The sequence below is a fragment of the Porites lutea genome, chromosome 6, assembly GCF_958299795.1.
Source record: "Porites lutea chromosome 6, jaPorLute2.1, whole genome shotgun sequence".
Taxonomy (NCBI): Eukaryota; Metazoa; Cnidaria; class Anthozoa; order Scleractinia; family Poritidae; genus Porites; species Porites lutea.
Genome location: NC_133206.1, coordinates 34,212,024 through 34,233,765, shown reverse-complemented (window position 1 = coordinate 34,233,765; position 21,742 = coordinate 34,212,024). Strand labels below are relative to the sequence as shown.

The window sequence follows — 21,742 nt, the reverse complement described above, 5'->3', positions numbered from 1 at the left end:
ACACAAATCTCCTGTGTTTTCCAGTCTTTTGCATGTGAATATGTCTGTGAAGGTTACAGGACTGGAAAGCACTAAAGAAAGAAAGGCTGTGTATAAAACTGGGACGGGGACAAGGGAACGGGGGCATTGGGACGCGTGTGGGGGGACTTGGGACTTGAGTCCCAAGTCCCCACACAACTGTAATTGGGCGGGGCAGGCCCAAGCAAGCTTTCCCGGAGCGCTCTGGCGGCAGCGGGGAAAAAGGCCGCCAGAACGCACCGGAGAGCTTGCTCGCAGGCTAATGCCCGACAAATGCCCGGGGGAATGGGCCGATTTCGTAATCTTAGTTTAACTTGAGTAGTATTTTTTTAGTAAATTGTTCAGATTGTTTTGGTTATCCATGTGTTCAAGTGTTTTTTGACAGATATTTCCGGTTTGTTAGCCTCGTTACCAAGAAAGCACACGTGCCGGTCCCTGGGTTTCTGGGAAAATCGCGTGATGTTCCGCTTACACCTCGAGCTGCAGCGAGAAAGAATTCCTCACTGGCTATCCATCTTCCCTTCCACGATACTGAGGCAGACAATACTCAAAAATGCCTGTATTAGGCAGCCCAGCTGCTGACGATACTGTGGATTTAGTTGATGACGAAGTTGGATTCAAGCTTGGCAAGTTTTGCGGGAAATATCGTCTCCGATTGCTTGTGGGCCTGCTGATATTCCTTGTAATCGCGGGAATAGTGTTCGCTGTTGCGTGGATTCTAACCAGACGTATGTGTCATGAATTAATATTAGCTTGTCTGTTTGTGGTGATGACCGACCTGTGTTAAGCAAAATTAGCCAGTGTTAAAGATGTTGAGAAGTCATGTACTATATTCATACGACAGAGTATAATTGCTCTTTAAGCCTGCAATACTCACGCCTGTTTCAGAATCAAAGTGCTTGCATGTCAAGTCAGCGATATACGATAGACTTTGATAATTTTACAAATACCTCAGCTCAGCTCAGTTCAGCTCCACTCCGATATTCCAAAAACCAAAGACAGAACTAGACACGGCGCTGTTAAATATTAAAATGAGTTGTGCCCCAGACGCGCGATATAGATACACGGAGAGAAGCGGACATTGTAGGGTTTGAATTTATATTGAAAGTCGGACGAGACAGATACATGTAGCCATTGTGAATTGTCAGGATTTGTCTATCGGAAGCCAATATTGTGTCAAAACATCACATACAGAAGTTTTATTCACATATCCACATTTGTTTTAAAAATTCATTAGTATTCACATCCCTCATTGTAAACAATTCTCGTATAAATTTTTTCGGTTGAGTTGTGTCTGACGTTTTACGCAAGATCTGTTCCGGGTTATTGACGATCCGTCCCGTCCTTAATATTTCACACAATGCTTTAAGTCCGCTTAGCTGAACTGGAATTTGGAATACGCAATCTGGAATTGAGAATCATGGAAAAAAATCCGGAAACCTTGCAAATCTCTCTTATTGGAGTTAATTCAAAATGTGTACTTAAATTTAACAATGCGTATTTTTATTATTATCTAAATAGAGGTCATAGCTAAAAATGAAACGAAACAAAACTAAGACACAGGGGTGTCTTTACAACAATCTAATGCTGTTTATAAAATAAAGTGCAAGGTAAAACGATACTTAACATGGCTGTCAAAACTCAGCTGCCATGGTAAAAACAGAAAACAGCCGACATTTCGCGACGCCACCGGTGGTTTCCCCCGCGAAATGAGGCCTGAGAAAGGAGAGCAGAAATTCCAAACTGATGACGTGTCACTACCCTGTGGAGTTAACTTTACTTCTGGGGGAGGACGAGCCTCATTTGAAAATTTATTTTCGCCGTGGGGAAGAGTTGAAAGTGCAGGGCTGATTTTAGCTCATTGTTGCAGCTCTGTTGGGCTGCGATTAACTAGAAACGAAAACTTGTCAGAACAGGTCTTGCAGACCTTGTGGTCGCAAAATTAGAAACGCAGCTCAACTGTACAGTTTCATCGAGAGAGCTGTAAGCAACACGTCGAGAAAGATTTACATTGAGAGGCTGAAGAAGATCGAAGGAAAACACAGCTTACCACCACTATCACGCCAGAAAGAAGCGGTGTAAGAACGAAACGTCTCGAATCTGACGGTGAACAGCTGAAAGAAAAAAGTCCTGGAAAGGTTAATTTTAGAAAGATCTTGTTTGCAGAAAGCTCGACAGTGAGTGACTCGCCGGACGCAGAATCGGGAATTGCTGGTATTGAAACATTTTATACACAGACGCCTGAGCAATTAACACTTACACTTGCTGGACAAGATGCCGATATTTTGTTGAATCATTGTAGTATAGAAGATATTACGGGAAAGCCAAGCACTCAGCTTAAGGCACCGGCATTGATTTTGAATCTTAACGAAGAAGTTATCGTTCGGAAAATTTTTGACAACACGACGCAGGCTAACTGAAATCGCCAGTTTGGTTTGCTGAACAAGCTTGTTCTATTGTCCGATTAACGCAATAAGAATTTGCGGACGCCAGCGTCCGCAGAGGTGAACAAAACGGGGTTACTATAGCAGGCCTTCCCTTCCTTCTTTCCCCAATCCCCTCTCCGTTTTTTCCTCCCTTCTTCTTTTCTTTCTTACCCCCACTCCCCGCCCCCCTCCCACCACCTCCTGCTACCCAGGCTATCAAAAGCACTACCCAGATCTTTGTAGTGACGCTTCTCAGTATGGAATTTTTGCGCTCGTTTCGCAGACGTCATTTTGCCGTGAAACCAGTGGTTGCGTCGTGAAATGTGGGCTGTTTTCCCGGGCATCTTACAGGTCCAATGCATGATTGTTATGTACTTGGATGTTTTAAAATTCCTCCTCACAGTAATCGTTTTGTTTTCTCTTGTAGCACCAAAAATTTGCAAGACTGCCCTGTGCTATGAAATTTCTAAAGGTTTGTGCTATTTGTTGCATTATTTATAGAGTAGGTTGAGTTTGATCGTCTGGGTGAACGTAGTCCTGAATAGGACTGTTGTTGTTGACAGTGACTGACGTTTCAACAACCTGTGCGGTAGTCATCTTCAGAGTCAAAGTGAGTTGTAACACGTCAGTTGATGGTATCATACTCTGGTTGTTGATCTGATTGGTCAATTACGTCGCAATGTTATTGGTCGTCTGTCAGTTAAGCCGTGATGTTATTGGCTATGAAGACTCGTAATCAGTAATTGGTGCGTTGCGATCCGTCTATTGTCACAGTTTTAAACAGTCGTCTATTGTTAGTCAAATTGTCAGTTCTCTAGTCTTTCTCTCGTAGTTAGTTGTGCTTGATCTCGTCAATAAGTCGTTTGTACGGCGCTGGTAACTGTTGGCTACGATTCAGTGGCGTTTGTTCTAAGTTAGTAAACCAGCGCCGGACTACGTTCACCCGGACGATCAAACTCAACCTACTTTTGAAATGACTCCTGGGTTCAAACCTTTCGCATTCTTTATAGAGGCAAATCATTATTAAGCCTTATATATAGGTAACATTTCCTCATTGTCTCGTAGGCCCCTGAGACGCTCCAGAGTTGCGTTCTCCTTTAATTTTACCAACGACAAAAATCCCAGAAAGTAGAAAACAATCTGCCTTGATTCGCCTACAGTCTGGGACAAAAATGTTGAGAAAAATTGACGTTGCCATGTCTACTTTCAAGATAAAGCTCTTGAAAGCACTGGTAGCTACAAATACTTCCCCGTCCCCCAAAAAACAATGTTGAAGTCCGGCTGGATCATTTCTGATCCCATCTAAAGAACTTTGACCAGGGTCGAGTGAGAGGAGGGGCCATAGCGGTACCAATCCACGGGATAGTCGTTCTGTGGGTAAGAAAAGGGAGCTTTAGCATCGACGACGGCAACAGGAGCAAAAACATCACTTTTAAAATGAATTCCCGTTTTTTCAATATTTGTCGCGTTTATTCCAATCTGCTGAAAATGGCAAGTGTAGGCGAATTTCCCTGGAGTTGATTTCTTGAGGACCGCACTCAAGTTTAGAGAGAGAAAAAGAGATTCGTCGTCGCTTGTTTACGTCCTCCATAAAACTTGCAATTAGGCATTTTCACGTCGTAGTCGTGCAAGGACGGTAAAGAAATGCACAAAAAAGCGTGATGCACGTGCAAACCAGTTGTTGTTTTGCGTGATAAACCTATTGCTTTTTTTACGACCTGTTTGCCGTCGCCGTCGTCGTTGCTAAAGCACCCTAAAGTGAAACATTCTCAACATTTGTTGTCCAATAGTTTAGAGTTACTTAGCGCTCAAAACGTCCGCTATTCACCCATTTTTATTGCGGAAACTCACTTTAACAACTTACTTTCGATAAAACCAAACTGTTGTGTTTCACATCCCAACCGACGCTGCTCTATAGTAACTTTCGAAACTAGACCCTTTATACCCTATTAGCTAAACCAATAGCTTAGAAAAGGGGAGGGGGTAGCCTGAGAACGCAGACGTATTTTCGGCTAAAGCGACGACCGGAAATAGGTCTGCGTTCGCAGGCTTGGAGTGGGGGGAAAAGTGAAAGCCCTGGGAGCAAGGTTAACGTTCAAAGCGTCTGTGTGACTTTCGCGTTTTGCTAATTTGAGACTTTTGTTCGTTATTGAAGATATTTCCAATCAGCTGGACAAAAGTGTGGATCCATGTAATGATTTTTATTCCTACACCTGCGGAGGCTTCTTCAAAAGTCACAAGCTTGGAGCTAATGAAAGCCATGTTGGTTCTTCTACCATTATCTACAACGACAACTTGAAGGTTTTAAGAAGTGCTCTGCAGAATTCTTCGTTTAACTATTCCCAGGTTGGTGTGTCACTTTCGTCTTGTTGTTGCTGTGCGAGTGCGCGAGAGCGAGCGCGAGAAAAAAAAGAAATAGATTTTCTTCTATTTTCTCTTTTCCCCACCACCAACCCCTTGCGCTTTCGCTCAATGAATCCCCCGCCATGTTTTTTTCCATACGTGCAGTCGACAATCTCTAAAGAGAAAATAGAGGGTCTGTGAACAGGCTATAGTCGATCTCCCGTAATGAACTATGACCGAAGTTTTCGGTCATCGTTTTTATTTTGATGCGTTTTCGACCGTCCTTCCTAATACGCATATATATGCGTTTTCGTTTTCTAATCGATGCGTTTGCGATGAAAATGCTCTGCGTATTAATGCGGACGGAAGGCCTAAACGCATCGAAATATATGCGTTTTCAAACGAAAACGCATTGGTGTGGACAAGGCCTAAGTCTCCTAGAGTTTTTCATGTAAGGAAATTTCACGTCGTACTGTAGTCGTGCAGTGACGGCAACGAAAAGATCAAAAGAGTGTGCCGCTCGTGCAAACCTGGTTTGCTTATTAAACCTATTGCTTTTTTGACGTTCTCGTTGCCTTTTGCGTTTCTCTTTGGAACGCTATGCTGACTATGATCTTACCTAATGTCATTCTATTTACTTACAGAGTTTGTCCATCAAGAAAACAATCAAGATCTACAATTCCTGCCTTAATACAACTGCCATTAATAACCGAGGGAAGGACCCTTTGGTAAAGTTGATCGAGAAATACGGAGGATGGACCGTGACCAACACGAACCGATCGAACGTTTTACTAGAGGAACTCATGGGCCGGGTTCTGAGGGAACTAAATGTTCAAACCTTGCTGAAGGTTGTCGTTGTCACAGATTTGTATGATTCCAACAAACACATTCTTAACGTAAGTACAAATAAGGCGCATTCAGTCAGTTTGAAAACCTTTGAATAGACTAAATAAGCAGTAGAATTTCATAGTGGTTCAGTAGACTCACTCAAAAACCCCACCGTGGGGCGAGAAAAGAGGGAAGGTTCTCTCTCTCTCCAATGCCCTCTCCTTTTTTGCTCGCCTCGCCTTGCCAGTTCTAGTCATTTTTGGAGAATTGATACAATCTTCTGGATGTTTCAGTATAGCCCTCTCCCCTCTCAAATAAGCTCTCTTCTCCATTTTGCCCCCGCCTCAAACTTGCTTGAAATAAATAAGGAATCTTAAGGGGGGGGGGGGGGGGGGGGGTGGGCAACCTGGCCTTGTCTCCTTCATCCTTACACATCAATTAGAAGGGGGTGTACAAGAACCCCTGACATTTTTCGTTACGAGTAGGGGACGTAGGTCCCGGTTTCATGGTGTATCTGATATGTTCCGTCTTTGGTCTGAATGGGCGAGATGACAGAAAAAACGGACTAAAGTGGCTGCATAGTGCGCCATTACATGCCGACGTCCGATCTCAGCTCGCTGGTTCCTCCGCAATTCAGCCATTTGCTGCAAGTGAGAAAAATTGGCACCCCCGTTATTTTTATAATAGTGGTTTAATACGGGTCGAATAATTCATTCTTTGATTGACGGGTTTCACCTCGCATGAGCATCCAGCCCTATCTAGCCCAAAACTCCGAGTCAGTCACTAAAGGTTCATGAGATATCAGCCTGAAAAACTTGATTGTCCTTGCGGTTTTTAGATTATCCCGTCTCAGTTAGGAATGAGTGCTGGTTACTATAAAGACAAGTCTGAAAACGTAAAGGTTAGTTTGTTAATCAGTAACCTCATTCGCAGTGTCCTTAGTCTTCCTCCCTCACGCATTACAGGGCTCTCTTTTCTCTCCGTTAATAACAGAAGACTTGAGCCCTGTAATGCGTGAGGGAGAGATTTCAAAGTCTATAAATACACTTATTTCGATGGTTAAGCATATAATACGTGCGGATATTTTGCGAGTTGCGTGGAAAAATACGAGCAATGAGCAAAATGTCTGCTCGTATTATATGCTAAACCATCGAATAAGAGGTTTATTATTCCAGTACAAAAAAAGTGGTAATTTGCAATTGGCTTCTAGTTTTTTGGTAAGAGTATTCAGAAACATCCTGATTCCGTCTGTGACAATGATGTTAACAATGAGCAAAATCTTTGGGCGTATTATATGCCAAACCATTAAATGAGAAGTTAATTATTTCATAGGGTCCAGAGGAGATGTGTTTGTCGTTAGAACATCAAAACCCGTCGAAACCCTCTGAAAAAATGGGTTATTTCGATCGCGTTACAATTTCGTTCCACATTCTATATACCGCAAACCAAGAGACTGAGGGCTTGCAAGATTGGCTTATTACAGTATAAAATCCCTTTTTTACTCGGCACTTCGGGCGATGTGCTGTGCGCCAGCGAGGCTATGGCTTGCGATTATTGATTTTCAAAATGGGGAACGACAAAGTCGTCAGATAAGAAGCGAAGAAATCGTTTACAGTAGATTCATAAAGATCCCATTGGGCTAATTAATCGTGCTAAGCGATAAGTATAGACATTTTTCAAGGCGAGACTTTAAATAAGTAATTTATTTATTCACACGAAACTCCTCTGGACCCTGTGATTATTCTACTGCAAAAAAAATGTTATTTTGGCTTCTATTTTCTTTTATATTTTCGTCCGCCAGTTCGTCCAGTTCAGCCATAGTTGCTCCTTTTGCATCCGCCGGTATTCGCCCTGTTGTAAACCGGTTAAACCAGGACACTACAGTGTATTACGGCCTCGTATTTTGCGCGTTCTCTTAACCTTATATGATAAAATGACATAATAGTGGAATAATAATAATAAATAATTTATAATTTATATAGCGCTATTCAGCTACTCTTTCATAGCGCTTCACAATGATTATAAAACGTAGAACCTAAAAGCTAAAAAATACCGAGATAAATTAATTTCAAAGCTAAAAATATAAATACGTGTACAAGAAATGAAAGTTAAAAATCTAAAATCTTAAAATACTGCGATAAATTTACAGATAATAAAAATATAAATACGTGTACTAGAAAAAAACGTTAAAAGTCAGAGGCTTGTTTAAAAAGATAAGTCTTTAAATGTCTTTTAAAAATAGCGATTGATGGAGATTTGCGAATGCTAAGAGGCAAGTTATTCCATTGCCTTGGCGCAGCAGTGCTGAACGCCCGATCTCCATAAGTCGTTAGTTTAGCTAGTGGCACGGTGAACAGTTTTTGCCCACTGGAACATAATGACCGAGAGAACCTTCGATGACTCAGGAGACTAGAAATATAACACGGTACTCTTACGTGGATTACTAGGCAAAACCACTCAACCGTGACTGTGTGACAAGAGTTGTTTTTCTCATGAAAATCCTTCTAATTTTCGGAAGCCGTTGCAATCGCTGCTTTAAAGATATACGGCTGAAATTTTAATATGGTCTTTTAGTCTTTGCAATGAATTGTTTTTGTGTTTACAGAAAGGTGATGACATGACCAACTGTTGCAAAAGGCTTATCAGTGAAATTAAATTTTATCTTGACAGGCGTTTAACTCCAACAAACTACACTTAAATTTCGTGAATTTTTCGATTTTTCAAAATGTAAATTTGAGTGACAGATCCTTAGCCGGGACCATCATGTGACATGAGGAAAAAGCAACAACAATGACAAACGAATTTTTGTGATGTTGCCCTCTTTTACTCACAGATTCAAAAGGCGTACAAAACCTACATGAGAAGAATAGGCATCTTACTTGGAGGGGATCCCTCTACCGTGAAAGATAGAATGGATGAGATATATGACCTCGAGAAGAAACTTGCTAAGGTAGGTTTTAATTGGGTCTGGAAAGATGGGGTTGTTGTCCTGGTCCCGCAATCCCGCTTCGTTTTAATGAGAATCCCGTATCCCGAACTTCTGTCGTCGCTTTCCCGAATATCGTTTTCTTTTCCAGTCTCGCGTCCGTGTCCAAATTTTGGCGAATTCCGCTTTTCGGGTAGAAGACAAAGAATGTATCCCGTTCACGTTTCTCGAATCCCGAACTGTATTTTGGTCCAATCCCGGGTCCCAGGAACACCCAGTTCCATACCTTGTTTTAATGTCCAAGCTTGTTACCAAAGCCAAACATTTGAAAAGGTTTTCAACGTCACAATCTCGTCAACGGAATGTCAAAAGCTCTGTTTGAAGTTGTGTAGTAAAAGTAAGAGTGAATTTCATGCCAAGCTGTTGTTGCATTCAAAATAAGCAAGCATTGAGTCATTGGCTGTAGCTGACACGCACTTACGTTTTACAAGTCGCAAACCTTTTTGCGGACGTTTATAACCGCGGCAGCATTAGCTCCGTCGATAGAGCCGACAGTTGACTGTATAACTTCGCATGGCTCGGATGATCACGTAAAAAGGCGGTCCCGTCTCTTATAGGGAACGTAAAAAGAGTATCCCCAATTAGTACTTGCGTGCTGAGCACATTGACAATCAAATAAATTGTTTTTTCTTTTAACCGGGAAATGCTCTCCATGCCGCTGACACGAGCTATAATAAAAGTAAATGTATTTAATTCAGCTTTGACTCCTGGAAAAAAATGTGAAATCCAACTACACTTCCTCTTCTACTATTACTGACGCAAAGAAGAATAGTGCTTGCCTCCTTTCTTTACCCAGGCCTATGAAGCTGGTACCGTTTCCGACGATTTGGTAGAGACAGTTCAACAATATCATCGTTCGGGTCGAACAGTAGATTCTCTGGACAAGACCTTGGACGATTTTAGTTTTGCATCAGGTTTCACGGTTAGAATATTTAACAATTAATGAATGAGGCTGAGTATTATATAAAGAATTATGGAGATCGAGGAGGGTTTAGGCCAAGGCGGATAACACCATCCGAGATCTCCATAATTCTTCATATGATACGAAAGCCGAATTCAATAATTGTTTTATTATTCATTCAAAATTATTCCTAGTTTAAAAACAAAGCTAAAACATGCTTACCTCCATCGATGTTAAGTTCACCTTCGATAGTGAACGTCTAGGGTTGTTCAGCTCCGCAAATATTCTCCAAATAGCAGATGCCGCCCTTCGACTTGTGTTGTTACTGTTCTTGCCATGTTTTTAGCTATAATTTCGCCTAGTTCTTTCTGTTGAAACGAGTGAAATGTCCGCCTTTTTTTGTTTTTACAACCAAAACAACTCAACCTCGTCCCCAGGTCTTCTCGGTTAAAGGTGCATTAACCTGCAAGAACGCTGCATTTTTGACGTCATTTCCTCGTTAAACACAAAATTCTTCCAAATTTGGTCATCAGTAACTGGTTATGGTGAATTAGGCGTGTGCTTTTAGCCAATCAGAATCGGGGAAATATTTTGAATGAATAATAAATTCATATTATGTATCAGTCAGCTAGTATTATGTTAACATGGTCTTATCCCTGTTTGGGCAAATCCCTTTTTGGTGAGAAATGTAACGACTTCAAATGTCCCATCGTTTTAGCAATAAAAATATACATCGTTTAACCCGCTGTTTGATAAACAAGTGAGTAGTTTCAAAGTTGTTGAAGAGACACAAATTCGGCAAGGTTGATACTGCGTACAAAAAATGCACGTAATTCATCAATACTAATGGAGAAGAACATGATAGCAGCGTGACTGGTGAAGGCGTCCCATCCGTGTCATGTTGACGGCTTGCAAAGTTATTATTCTTCAGGAAACTGTACATGGCACCACCAATAGGGCTCCAAACGTACTGCATTTTAAGCAGCACCTCCAGGGCCCAGTTGTTCGAAGACCGATTAGCGCTTAACCCGGGGTTAAATTTAACCCTAGTTTCTTTTTCTTGTGCTCAAAAGAATTTTCTCGGAGAATTTTATCTGTTATCTTTAGAGCTTCGAATCATCAACTTGTAGACAAAAAGAATTAAAACTGAAATGCTTTTTAAACTTTCAAATCTGAATTCAAATCTCGCACTTACCCTGGGTTATCTTAACCCACCTTTGAACAACTCGGCCCTGCAGACCACCTTTTGAGAAGGTTGTGGGTTGGGTTATGGATAGAAAAACACACTGGACTCGAAGGACCCGTTTAAATGAATGCAGTATGCAATATGTTATCTTGGAAAGTTAATTTTTCTTTAGTAAACTTTAACTCTTAGTTGGTTCAGCTTATAGAAGCTGAGCTGAAATACTCAGTCATTGTTTTCCATACTTAATCTGTGAAGGAAAGACATTAAATGATTCTGTTGAAAGGAAAACAAAGCATGAGCGTATTTTGGTCATTTTTCTACAGCACATTGTCTCGAAAAATTGGCCCAATTTTTTAAAGTTGCAATCCGTTTCCATCCTGGCGCCCGTTTCTCGAAGGTCCCAGTATTTTTTTCGAGCGCAGAAAGCTGTCTTATGTTTTCCAGGTTTGCATTGAAGACCAAAGTTGAAATAATTTTGAAAATGATTAGATGAAACTATTAGTTAACGAAGCAAAACTGACTGGTTTGTGAGCTAAAAAATGGCTACTATTCAACTAGTTTTGACCGTAAAATTTGCCTTCGGGCCCGAAAAGTCGACTGGCCTTTCGAGTAACGGGCCATCGAGAGCTAAAGTCATACATTTGTACAATATGGTAAAGTATTGTAGAGTAAAACTGAGCCATTATTTCAAGGTTTTCTTTCATTACAATGCGTTTTTACAGATTTAAAGTCTTTAATACCAAAAAAAGGTGTCATAGCTCCTTTAAGGATAGAGAAAGAAACACTGAACTCAAAGGACCCGTTTAAATGTTGTTTTTTTTTACATACAACAATGGCTAATAAGTCTGGACCAAGATCTTAGACATGTCAAGACCTAAGATTGCTTGTTTTTTTCATATTTGCAGGCCCGCTTTATGCAGAATTTTCTAAACGCCGCCTTTTCCCTCCAGGGAAAAAAATTCAGTTCAAACGAGGAGGTTTTTTACCAACACAAAAAGGGAGGTGAAGCACCAATATTCAAAAGTATATACGACACGTTTATCTCGTGAGTATTTTAATTCTGGCTGGTGTAAATAATAACTGTTAGCCTTACACCCCCATTTGACGCAAAATTTTCACGCTCTTAGCTAGGCCTAGGCCAAACGTCAAACTTTTCATGAGACGAACCAAACTCTCATTTCGGTCGACCTAAATTCGTCTGTTGGATCAGACTTCGCACTTAGGAAGCGTCGAACCAATTAACTGAATCAGACCAAAAAGCAGTTTTTAGCCGGCCAGTAATAAATTTTCTCCCGGACGAGGGTGAATATACATCATAATACAAATTTTTAATTTATCAGTTTAGTTCGTCGCATTTGAAGATCGACGTTTGTCCCGAGGCAATCTTCAGACGTTCTATCCGTCTGAAGCAGACGGATAGAACGTGTTGGACGATCTAAATTCATTCGGACAAACTTAACTGATCAAGACGTCGAACTTTTCATGTACTTAACTCGCTAAGTTTGGTTCGTCTCATGAAAAGTTCGACGTTTAGCCTAGTCCTTAGATTCACGTTCATGGGAAGCGGTAAACGTCAGTTTGTACCACATGACGAAGTTTTCCGTTTACTTGTAGTTTCCTGTTCGTTATATGCATTGAAAAATAGAGAGGAGAAGTGTGACGTCAGGTTACCACGGTGGCAAAATTTCTTGCTCTCAACAGTTTTTCTTGACAGAGATAGCTATTTTAATTGTCGAACGATGGAATCATGAAAGTATGGGCTACCGTTTTGTTCCTGAGTGCAATGAAGCACTGGAAAGTCATACAAGTCAATTTTTTCGTTTTTTCCGTGCCATATTTGCCACGGTTTGTTGAAAGTTTGCTACCATAGCAACGTGACGTAACGACTTCTCTCTGTTTAGATTTATCCATGTTATTTTTTTAGGACAGTTTAAATATATCTGCTCATTTCCTAATTGTGAACATAAATTTGCCGTTTGCCGCTTGTCGTAAACGTGAATTTAAAATTCCCTATTATTTGATTTTAGTTACAACAGCCGAAGTTATATCGTCAAAAACTACATAATGTGGAAAGTTGTTTCCAATTACGTTCAGTCAATGCCTGATAGATTTGTTAAGGCTAAACTTCAGTTAAACGAAGCTGTGACTGGGAGGCGAGAATATCAAAGATGGTCGGCCTGTATCCAAGGATTGATGTTACCAATGGATATGACAATAGGGCGGATGTTTGTTGATGCACATTTTGATGAGAACACTAAATCGACGGTAAGGTGAAGTTTTCGTTGCGGTTACACTGGGAATCGCTCGGGAAAAATAAAACTGCGAACACGTTTCTCATTATGCTATTCCCCCCCCCACCCCCAAAATTTTGCATATTAATTGTTTTCAATGTCTCTTGGGAGTAATAAACGACCCTTGAGAAACTGAAAACAAAACGTTTGCCAACTTTATGGGGGACAAACAGATTCGTATGGCGAATGTGAAAGTCGCATATAGGAAGCTTAAGCAACGATGACGGCGATGAGGGTGGAAACATCAGAAAAGCAATAGGTTGCAAAAGCCAAAAGCTTTGCAGCACGTGAATGTTTAGCTGCAACGTGCCTATTGTACTATAAAGCCTTTTCACATGACGTCACATCCAACATGTTGGTGTCCCAAAACATTAAGCCGGCGGCCCTGTGGGAGTTGAACTCTTTTCGGAGCTCAGGCATTATCCTATATGTGACTAGCACTGTAGTCGCTTTGTGGCAGCTTTCGTAAATCAACGCCTGCGTGTAATACTTGGCTGAAAATCCCAATTTAATGAGTCCAAAGTTGACTCCAAATAAAAAATACCGGTTACTCTGTTAAAAGGTGATGCTTGACATACCAAGTCAATATATGCACTATTGCGTTGTTCTAGTGCGTGAAGTTTATTGTGTTATTGTGTAAGGGCTAGGGATGATTGTTGTGTTCTTTGTGACGTAAATCGAGACTTGCTATTCACTTGGTATATGGTGCACCAGCTTCATTAGACTTTTTAATTACATGAATCAGCGGCGTCTCGTTTTTAATTTGCATTTTTTAGGTAAAGGACATGACCACTCGTGTTCGCAAGTCTTTCATTAATAACCTTAAATCACAAGACTGGATGGACAAGAATACAAAAGATAAGGCTAGAGAAAAGGTACGTGTTACTCCGGCCATGGGAAGGAGGGGAAGGGACACATTTCTAGAACGTTTGGTATGTGTGACATACTTACTAAATTCTTTGGCCTATTTCTGTCCTTTGTCTCCTAGTCCTAATTCATGAATAAGAAGGGATAGGAGACAAAGAAAATGGAGAATCGACTTAGGTTAAAAAGATTTAAGCTGAATTAATTTTGACCAACAGACACGTAATATTTTTCTTAAGCAAATTGTTTTTAAGTTTCCATTAATTGCCCAAAGACAGTCTTGGATTCTGCATTTCAGGCTTTGGATTCCAGATTTCTTGTCAGTGGAACTAAGATTCCAGATTTCAATCGTTAGTGGGATTTTGGATTCCTTGGGCTGGATTGCGGATCCTAAAGCCTAGGATTCCGGATCCCACGAACAAAGATTTTCCGCATTCCGCAATCCAGATTACATATTGACATGAGGCGAAAAAATACACAGTAAGAAACGTTTCCTAACACTTTTAACCCTATCAACACCAGCAACACTGACTAAAACAACTTCCCTCTGTACCATGACACGACACAGTTTTGCACCGCGTACCATTCATGTTGTATTTTGGTATTCCAGGCCAATGCCATGAAAGAGGATGTGGGGTACCCCTCTTTCATCAAAGATGACAGTAAGCTTGACGCTCTTTACGCAATGGTGAGCAAATCCTTTGATGGTTGTGTTTGTTCTTATATAATGTCCCAAAAGCTAAATCTTCATTCTGTCAAAATTTGATGTTTCTTTCACAATCACCAGTTAAATGTAAGTGATGATTTTTTTGACAACACTTTGGCATTAAACAAGATGGTGGTCCAGAAAAATTTGGGAATGCTTGATCAACAAGTCGATAGAGATAGGTAAGTACCTTTGAAGATTTATGGTGTTTCAATGTTATACACTATATAAATATATCCAGCAAACTTGTAGTTGTTCCATACTGTCATTGATTTTAACAAATTTTCTCAAGCACTTTTTTTTTGGTCGAGCTTGCTTTAGCAGCGAAAGATGTCGAGCTTTTCCGGAAACGGTCGGTCCACGAATTCTATCGCTTAAAAGCGTTGATTACTTTGGAACAAGCGAACACTTCAGTGAAAACTTCGGTGGTGAGGCTATAACCTGGTCGAGTGTTGTAAACTTTCATTGTTGGCAAATGAGCCTTGTGATGAGAATACGGTTTATTTTCGGCGATGATTGAAATGACGCGCCATGTTCATCACGTTTTTGGCCTCTGGCAATGATGTTATTTCTCTCGAATTGATTTTCGTGTATTTATACACGCGTACTCAATCATCGTCGAATACGATTTAAAACTCAAGCAAATATCCTGAAGAATACTCGACCTTCGATAAAGTAGGAAGTGAAAAACTTTTTGCGAGGAAATCCTGTTTCGTGTAGAACTAATCGCCTACTCATTTCTTATGAAATCTCCAAGCAAGCGAGAGTGGCCGCTTTTTTAAGAGCGTTCTTATTTGTCTCTTTCTTTTTTCCTGTGTGCGCACCAAAAGAGGAAGCATGGTCCAAGGCGTTCCTAGCGGAGACCGTGGAAACTAGGTATAAATATCGAGACGCGACCTACAACATATTTATAAGATGCCGTGTTTTTTCGGAACGGGTCGGTCCACGAATTCTATCGCTTGAAAGCGTTGATTACTTTGGAACAAGTGAATACTTCAGTGGTCGAAAAACGAAGAATCTTTATGAGCAAACTTCAGCGAAACTTTGCCCATGGTGAGGCTAACTGGTCGGGTGTTGTAAACTTTCATTGTATGCAAATGAGTCTTGTGATAAGCATGCGGTTTTATTTCGGCGATGATGGAAATGACGCGCCATTTTCATCACGTTTTTGCTCTTTGGCAATGATCTAATTTCTCTCGAATCGAGGCCCTTGATTTTCGTATATTTGTACACGCGTTCTCAAATCGTCAAATACGCTGTAAAAAGTAAATATCCTGAAGATCACTCGACCGTCGATAAAGTAGGACCTGAAAAACTTTTAGCAAGGAAATCCTGTTTCGTGTAGAATGAATAAGCTCGGCTTAACGCCTTTTTAAAAGCGTTCTTGTTTATTTTATCAGTCTGTTTTGTCAAGTGCAATTTTGTATTCCACTAATAGTACCATCATAATTCTAGCTTAGTAAACAATGAAAACTCGAAGAATTCTCGTGGTACTGATTCTTTAAAAGCTTAGGAAGGCACGTAGGAAGATAGCGTTGTTAAGAAATTACTTAGTAGCAAGTTACTTAGTAGCAAAAATCGGCGACAAAATTGTGGTAGCTTCTGAGAACCAAACAATCCATACCCCTTCCCTCTGCCCTCCATTCAATGTTTAAGTGTCTGTTGTTTTCTTACAGGTAGCTCGAACAGCGACACAATATTGCATGGAGGGGACGGAGGAGAGAAAGCTTTATTTTCCCCTTTTAAAGTCGATAAAACGTCAGAAAGGCCCTTTAGGGGCAAAGTGTCTCAACTAATTTTGTCGCTGATTGTTATTCCTTGGGCTTTTCATAACCCTTAACTAGATTGTTACAAAATTGTCTTGTTTTCCGTTTAGTGTGTAACATTTGGCATGCACATTGTAGGTGGCCAGATGGTCCCGCACAAGTCAATGCATACTACAATCGGCGACAAAATCGAATAGGTAGGTGGGCGTTTCTGTTGTCATTAATCATGTCAATGACAATGACAGTGACGATGACCATTAAGTGACAATGACAATGACATTGACAATGACATTGACAATGACAATGAAGTGACAGTGACAACGACAATGACCATGACAGTGACGGTAACAATGACAGTGACAATTACAATAACAATGGCAGTGACAGTGACAATGATAATAACAGTGACAATTACAGTGATAATGACAATGACAATGACAGTGACGGTGATAGTGACAACGACAGTGAGAATGACAACAAAAATGACAATGGTAGTGACCGTGACTTAAATGACAATGATAATGATAATTGATAATGCCGTAAACAGACGCTCATAACCTACCCCACTTATAAGCACTCCCAGTTATAGGCCCATCTCACGACTGTAAACAAGAAAATACATCTGATCATTATAAGCCCCCCTCCAAATGTATTGAAATGAATTCGATTATGACGTTTTGAAGCTTGATAAAAAAAAAAAAAAACAGTAAACGAAATCCTATTTTGATCAGTACTGCTATAGCTTGTTTTGAAGCGCCGTTTCTATTCTAGACTGCGAGCAGTCTCTTTTTTTCTTTGCAACTTTACTGCACGCGAAACCCAAGCACGCAAGCGGCGATCGGTGAAGCCGCAAGCCGCAATAAACGAGGGCGTGTAACGTAAAGTCTGGTTTGCAATCGCGCTGGCTGAAATAAGAACTAGACGGACTTAAAGAGAAAAGGCGGACTACAAACAGTCAATTTCAATTCCGGTTATATGGGCTCTCGGATATAAGCCTCTCCGTTTTTAAGCATGTTTGTTTGTCTTTAACAGTGTTCTTGGCTGGAATCTTACAATCTCCCTTCTACAAAAAGAATTATCCAAGGTAGGTATACTTTGAAGCTGAGGTTAAATAAAAGTGGTAAATAGAATTTATAAGCACCAAAAATAAAAATCACAGCACTCTGGTTGAACTGCGTCGCTTAAATATTTGCCATTTTCGTACAACACTTACGTTTCTGGATCAAGGACATAAAGCCGAGCTGGCCTTATTAGAGGGCAATTTTGTCTGACCAATCCGTTCAGTACTCAAAAGCAGGTTTTGCTTGAGAACCCAAATAAGCGACCCAAAAACGTTTATAAATGGCTGTCGATACAGAATTAAGCGTACTTTACTAGCTATATGGTACTAATGCTTGCGCCTTGGATGTAAACAATGCTTTGTAAGCCAAACTGAATAGACCCATGGTATTTTCAACTTTTGACTGAGGCCGGTTGGCGAAAATCCGTCAAAACAGCTGGAAAGAACGTCTTAAAATCAGTACAGTTGTCAAGTTTCAAAGCTGTTTGTTGAAAACGTACGAAGGTATAGCTCCGCAAAGTTACGCAATTTTACAAACGTTTGTTTGGTGGGCGGCAAGTTTCCTCCCATTCCCCCGCACCACCACCACCACCACCACCACAGTACAAACGTCCGTAAAATTTCACGACTTTGGGGGCTATATCTTCTCTCGCTTTAGACGTATCGCTTTCAAAGCTTAGTAAGTTTAATTTACTAATGTTAAGGCGCACTTTTCAGCGGTGTCAACTGATTATAGCCCAATGATCACTATCAAAACCTGAAATGGTCTATTTTCACCGTTTCTCTGTAGATATTTCAACTATGGCTCATTGGGGTTGGTGGTTGGGCATGAACTTACCCATGGATTCGACGCAGGCGGTAATAATTTACGTATCGTCGAATTATATGAAAGCATTAAATTACTCGCTATTAACAAACGTATCAGCGGGGAAAAAGACAGTCTAACAAGGGCGGTTTCCATTTGTCAGACTGACCGGCGAGACCATTCCTGTCGTAATGAGAATTTCGCTTTTAATCAAAACTATCCGGCTAGATCATTCAAATCGTAAATAATATGCACGAAGGAGATGGTTTTTCATCAAAAGCTCTTGGAAAAAGCCTATTTCATTGTCAAAATGACTGGTCCGGCCATGGTCCTGCCGGCCTGTCCTGACTTCTGGAAACCACCCTTAGTAGTTTGTAAACATTGGGTCTTAAACTGATTTGAAACGTTGGCCACTCCAGTAGCGTCTCAACTCTATTCAAATATTTAATAACCAAAAGCTGTCTGAGTGTGGCGGCCTTACGTCGATCTGTGTAATTCTTAATATCATATTCAGTCTCATCTCACAATCGCTGATTACTATAACTTAACTTACTTTGAAATTGAAAGCACATAGCGCTAAGCACACATGTTGAGGCAGTTCGTTTCACAATGTTGGCGTATGAATGAAAAAAGGTCGCAAGTTTTCAGAGAATGAGAAACAAGCCGGACTTAGGAATGTGAAAGAGCTTTCAGACCTTTCTTAGGGGTCAGGAGATAGGAGAACTGAGATTTTAGGGGGTGGCGGTGGGGAGAGAGAGAAAGGAAGTTTCTTATTGTCGTGTGAAGTGACTGTTACGTTTTGTTTGTTCACTTGTTGGTTTGGCTTGTTTCAGGGCGTCTTTTTGATAAAGATGGAAATTTGAAAGACTGGTGGTCTCCAAGCTCGACATTGAATTTCAATTCTAGAGCCAGTTGTCTTATTTATCAATACAACAGCTATGAAGTGTTTGGGCACAATGTAAGTAGTTACTTGTGATCGCTCTTTTGCCAAAATCTTTTCACCGCTTGCCCGCGAGGGGTGTCTCGTGGTTACTTGAATAATCAGGTCTTTGTTTTCTTTCTGACAGTTAACTGAACCACATTCACAATCTGCATCTAGCTGGATCTACAACTTTAATCTATAATTGTTTACATTACATAGATATGGTCAGCTAGAGGTCACAGCATTGAGATAGATAGATACTTTATTATAAACACCATTGCAGCCATAGGCTGAATTACGGGATATTTACAAATACTGATGATAACAAAGAGAAAATAAGAAAATTATCTACATCTTATAGACATGGCTAAAAATAAAACTTTTCTTCAAACGCTCGGTTTTACATAGGGGGAGAGTGAAATCACTTTTGCGTCTCAGTGCATATTTACAACTCTTCCGTTGGGGGAGGAGGCTATGGAGACTGTGGGTGGGGTTACAGACGATCTCGTCAAACAGATCGATTGAAATCTTTTCTCTCCTCTCATGAAGTTTCGGTAGGCCAACTGTTTCTAGTGCTACACTATATGACAGGTCAGGATAGATGATTCTGAAAGCCCTTCTTTGGATCCGTTCCAAATCTTCACTGACGTAGTTAGGTAGAGAACGATGGAATACAGGACTTGCGTATTCCAGGACGGGCCTAATTCATGTCACATAGAATTGCACCAGTTCACTTGGTGCCACTCCGGATCTCTTGAGTTGACGTAAAAAATAGAGACGAGAGGAACATTTTCTAATTAGTTCAGAGGAGTGCATGTTCCACTTTAAATCGTGGCTAATGGTCACGCCTAGCAATTTGGCACTGGTGACTAATTCAAGGGGCTTGCCATTTAGGACTAGGGGTTCAAAATCGTGGTTGCTGTTGGAGAATCCATTTCGAAGTTCTTTGCACTTGGCCTCATTCAGTTGAAACCCATCGAGACTCGCTTGTCTCGAAAGGTCATCCAGAGCTTCTTGGAGTTTGCTCTCACTACCCTTGGTAACTATTTCGGAACAAGATGTATCATCCACGTATTTCCACATGTCAACTGGTGTGTCCAAGTCATTAATCATGACAAGAAATAACCAGGGGCCTAGTTTTGTTCCCTTAGGGACACCGGATGGCACAGAGCACCATTCAGAGTGACAATCCTGAGCAAGTTTAATTCTTTGTTTCCGGTCCATCAAGAAGTCAACAATCTAACCTTTGACTTGACTCGGAATATCATATGTTGTTAGTTTTTGAACAAGAACACTGTGATCGATAAGGTAAAAGGCCTTACGGAAATCAAGTAGGACTACTCTTGCCGTGGCACCATTTCCGTCGGTGTTAACAAGCCAATTATGCGTCATATTGACCAAGGCATGTGTAGTAGACGATTTGGGAATAGTTCCAAATTGTCGAGGGTCGATTCTTTGTAACACAGCTGGTTTAACGTACTTTTCAACAATGTGATCTTCAGCGAGTTTAGACAGGATAGGCGTAAGGGAAATCGGACGGAGGTGCTTGTTAATGTCATTAATAGGCCTTTGTTTTGGGACCGGGACATACTAAATAGCAAAGTAGAACGGAATCAGTATTGAACAATACACATGATTACTATTTAAAAAGCTGGGTTACTTATAAATAAATTACAAATAATTTAAATAGACTTAAATGAAACTAAACACCATCAGATATACTCTTGTTGTAACAGATTAAATAATTAAATTTTTTGCGGCTCGTTTGAAACCATCATATGATTCAGATTCAATCACAGAATTGCTTAAACTATTCCAATCCCTAATTGTTCTAGCAAAAAACCTAAACTTGTAAGTACTTCCTGATGAGCAGGGATTAGGATTACTGGCGAGTGATTCTTCCCTTAGATTCAATGTGGTTAGGTATATTAAGGCAAACTGTGTTGTTTACGGCCTTTCGCTACTACTGCCAACTTCATAAGAAAAACTAATGGGAGAAGTAGCCCCGGAGAATCGCATTAAATTACATTTCTGTAGCTTAAATTTAAGGTTCCATTTGGAGGCCCACAAGAAAAAATTGGTCAAGTCATTTTTGCAGATTGACCAAGTCAATGTGTATCTCTACAACGCTATTGTTTCTTTTGACTATTACAGATAAACGGTAAACAGACCTTGAATGAGAACATAGCTGATAACGGAGGGATAAAACTGGCATATGACGTAAGCTACGGGAAAATTATAGTAATTAATATATATATCTATTATTTGTTGCGACTTTCGCGTTCCCCATAATTATTATTCCAGTTTGTTTTATCCACAAAATTGTGCATCAGTATTGTTTTGAATTTCTCTTGCGACTAACAATCCCCCTTGAGAAAATGTTTTTGAGAAGAATTAAGTTTGCGCTCAACTCTCTTAAACGAACACTGTGGGACGTCTTGCAGGGGTATCCGCCTTAGGAAGAGTAAAATAGCCTGCGAATTCAGCCCCCTTTCATTGCTCCCTGCCGCTGAGGACCTTTTCTTTAGGGGCAGGGACCACTGTAGGTGTCCGTGTTATGGAGATGTCCTTCTTATAGAGAGTTAACTAATAGGATTAAAGAAAGGCGGAGACCACTCTAACAGTCCGTATTTGGGAGGT

The 21,742-nt window shown here is 40.6% G+C and overlaps 1 protein-coding gene across 1 annotated transcript in view; it reads left to right on the top strand.

Moving 5' to 3' along the window:
- The first annotated feature begins 271 nt into the window (after positions 1-271).
- LOC140940311 (EEF1AKMT4-ECE2 readthrough transcript protein-like) overlaps positions 272-21,742 on the top strand; it is a 23,805-nt gene continuing 2,334 nt past the window's right edge. The window contains exons 1-17 of the mRNA XM_073389242.1: positions 272-746; positions 2,872-2,916; positions 4,600-4,790; positions 5,432-5,683; positions 6,454-6,516; positions 8,449-8,565; positions 9,398-9,523; positions 11,594-11,733; positions 12,716-12,953; positions 13,756-13,854; positions 14,454-14,531; positions 14,631-14,731; positions 16,454-16,512; positions 17,348-17,399; positions 18,166-18,233; positions 19,014-19,138; positions 21,257-21,322. Of these exons, the coding sequence (XP_073245343.1) occupies positions 572-746; positions 2,872-2,916; positions 4,600-4,790; positions 5,432-5,683; positions 6,454-6,516; positions 8,449-8,565; positions 9,398-9,523; positions 11,594-11,733; positions 12,716-12,953; positions 13,756-13,854; positions 14,454-14,531; positions 14,631-14,731; positions 16,454-16,512; positions 17,348-17,399; positions 18,166-18,233; positions 19,014-19,138; positions 21,257-21,322 (1,995 nt within the window). The 5' untranslated portion in view covers positions 272-571. The remainder of the gene's footprint in view (positions 747-2,871; positions 2,917-4,599; positions 4,791-5,431; positions 5,684-6,453; positions 6,517-8,448; positions 8,566-9,397; positions 9,524-11,593; positions 11,734-12,715; positions 12,954-13,755; positions 13,855-14,453; positions 14,532-14,630; positions 14,732-16,453; positions 16,513-17,347; positions 17,400-18,165; positions 18,234-19,013; positions 19,139-21,256; positions 21,323-21,742) is intronic.